The 2,744-nt window shown below is 37.6% G+C and overlaps 1 protein-coding gene across 1 annotated transcript; it reads right to left on the reverse strand.

Annotated features, from left to right (window-relative positions):
* Window positions 1-223: 223 nt before the first annotated feature.
* On the reverse strand, window positions 224-2,469 carry LOC104219636 (peptide-N4-(N-acetyl-beta-glucosaminyl)asparagine amidase A-like). Its single transcript, XM_009770340.2, has one exon. The coding sequence runs from the start codon at window positions 2,442-2,444 to the stop codon at window positions 585-587; it is 1,860 nt and encodes a 619-aa protein (XP_009768642.1). The 5' UTR covers window positions 2,445-2,469; the 3' UTR covers window positions 224-584.
* Between the last annotated feature and the right edge of the window lie 275 nt (window positions 2,470-2,744).

Raw genomic sequence — 2,744 nt, forward strand, 5'->3', positions numbered from 1 at the left:
TACTGTACCTTCCTCAAGTGCAAACTGCACATGAAAAATACGCTTCAAATGCCCAAATAATTAAAAGCCAAACGTAAAATTCATTCAGGAATAGATGTATATAGAAACATCCATACAAGTTGTGCTATATAAAGTCCCATAAACCTCCACTGTTTTTCCCCTTTTCTCCTTGAAGGTGGACTTAACCCCCAATCAAATGAAGTAGGAAACAGAGACCAAAAAAAAAACATAAATAGGCAAAATAAAATTTCACAGACAATAATTGTTAGCAAGCCAGCAAAGCAATGCATGTAATGTCACTTTGGTATCATTCTCGTTGGAAAATACCATGACTGACAAGGTTCTAGTTCACTTTAATTTTGGAAAATGGTGTAACACAAATGCCAAGGTCATGCTATCAGTTGAAACTATTCTCTTATTGCACACAGCAAAAATTCGAACAAATACAAGAATGGAAGAGGCACGGCAGCGGTAGTGCCTTTTGATCGTAACTAGAAGACCACGAGAGTTGCTAATTTCTTTGACAGCAGCCTCGTAGAGGATTTGCAGTGGTGAGGGAGTGAAGACATTGAAATGGAGCAATGTCAGACACCATCTTTAACATCACCAAAATGAGATGCCAAAAAAACCCTTCGAGCAGGTACAGACCAAAATTTGCCAAAGCTGAAAGGCCAACGAGACGAAGTGTTTCTGGGGCAATTATCGCTGACTTTATCATAATGTATTGTGTAATTTGAGCTGCTTATGTTCCTGGAGTAGCAGCATGAATCGTCTTTATATTTGTAGACTTGTTGGGTACTCCCAAGCCCACTAACCACCAACCGGCCCTTTACAAGTATGTAGCCCTGTGCTTTTTGCATATTTTCCGTGAGGCTGGCAGAGGATCCAAACTCAGAAGATTTAACCCTCTTATCATCAAATCCCAGTGTAATATTTGAGATTGAGGCATAGCTCCTATCTCCTTTGTCTACATTGTCGGTATCCAAGAGAAGCAGAAACTTTTTAAAGGACTCAAGAGACTGGACAGACGAAGATGGCATCATGACATCAACAGTATCATTGAAATAAATAATCTGATCCACAATTTGCAAGTTTCCTTCATTTCCCATCACCATATAGTTACTATAACTTAAACTTTGAGCTGACTTAGTAGTGATATTCCCATAGGATGACTTTACCCATCCTGTCAATGTGATCGACCTACTAGCATTTGTGAGGAAAGATCCGTCAATGCCTGTAAAATTGGTCACAAGAGAAAAGGAAAGGGGTAGACTACTATATTGGAATAACTTCGCTTCTGTCTTTATACTCTTCTCATCTAACCAAAGATGCAAATTTGCGTCAATATACCACACGTTCAGAGCATTTGTGACACTGAATGAGATCTTATGGGTATGTCCATCTAAAATCTTTCCTAACAATGGCGTAATTTCAATGTCATACGAAGGAAGATCAAATGAGCCAATTCCACTTATTGGTCTCCACAAGAGGGGATTGACACCCCCGGTATAGATCACGGTGAAAGGCCAAACTGCACCAACTATCATATCGTCCATACTAACTACTACTTCCCTAAAAGCTCCATTCCCTGGTGTATCACTAAGGTTATTCGCACGAATGTAATCATTCGGCGGATTACTATACCAAAACTCATCATTCTCATGAAATGAAACATAAACTTCTAGTACAGCCCTATAAGCATTTTGGGGAATTTTTAACTCCTTTGACAGAACATCGGTAGAATTCTCAACCTCAAACCACGAACCATCATTTAAAGGCAGATTTCTTGAAATGGGTAAGATCAAATCAGCCCCAGAATCAAATGGTCTATAAGAATACTCCAAATTCAGCCCATTATCACTATGTTTCTCTTCAGCAGGATAAAAGTGAATAAAAAGTTTCACATTGTAAACACCAGTATAAGTACTATCAACTAAGTTCCCAATATAAACAGCAAGAGTTTGATTTGTCATAAGCAAAGAGTAATACCTGGTAATATCCTTCTTAACCGTCCAAATAATACCATTAGCCCTTGGCTCAGCAGTACAACTCCTGAAAATCTCAACCCCACTAAGCCAAACACCAAAAATTCTATCAAATTGCCTGCCTTTACATGTTGCTTTCCATTCAAGCACAATCTTGGAAAATTTCTGAGATGGGCAATTTGAAGGGGGTGTGTAGTTAGCAAGAACAGGGGGTTTTCCATATGTGTAACCAAAGTCATGTTGAAGGACCAGATATGAGCAAGGTTTGGTTTTGGGCAGATTTATGGGTTTGGTGACCTCAAAATAGGTTGTTGGGGTGGCATTCTTTGAAGAAGAAGAGTGTAGCTGGGAAATGAGTTGTGATCTAAAGAGAGATGTACTACTGTGGAGAGTTGCGGTGGAAAAGAGGGGTTGTTGGAGTAGAGAGAAAAAAGCCAACAAGAGGAAAGAGAAAGCCATGAATGGTAGCTCAGATTCATGTTATGTTGGCAATTATGCAATTGGATATATAGCTAATGTACTAATTATGTAAAGTATGTTATTGTCTAATTTTATAGATAACTAATTTTATTTCTTAGGGATGTTTGTTGTTATTTTATAGGTAATATGAAAGTGTAAGAAAGTTATGCACTAAGCATGTAAAATTTAAACTCATATTTTATCCAAAAAAAATAAAAAAATAAACCTTAAAAACTTATAATCAATGTGTCAGCAAAAAACCTTAAAGTCGAATTGAATTCAATTCTATTATATGAGAAT

The sequence above is a fragment of the Nicotiana sylvestris genome, chromosome 6 (assembly GCF_000393655.2).
Source record: "Nicotiana sylvestris chromosome 6, ASM39365v2, whole genome shotgun sequence".
In the NCBI taxonomy this organism is placed as follows: domain Eukaryota; kingdom Viridiplantae; phylum Streptophyta; class Magnoliopsida; order Solanales; family Solanaceae; genus Nicotiana; species Nicotiana sylvestris.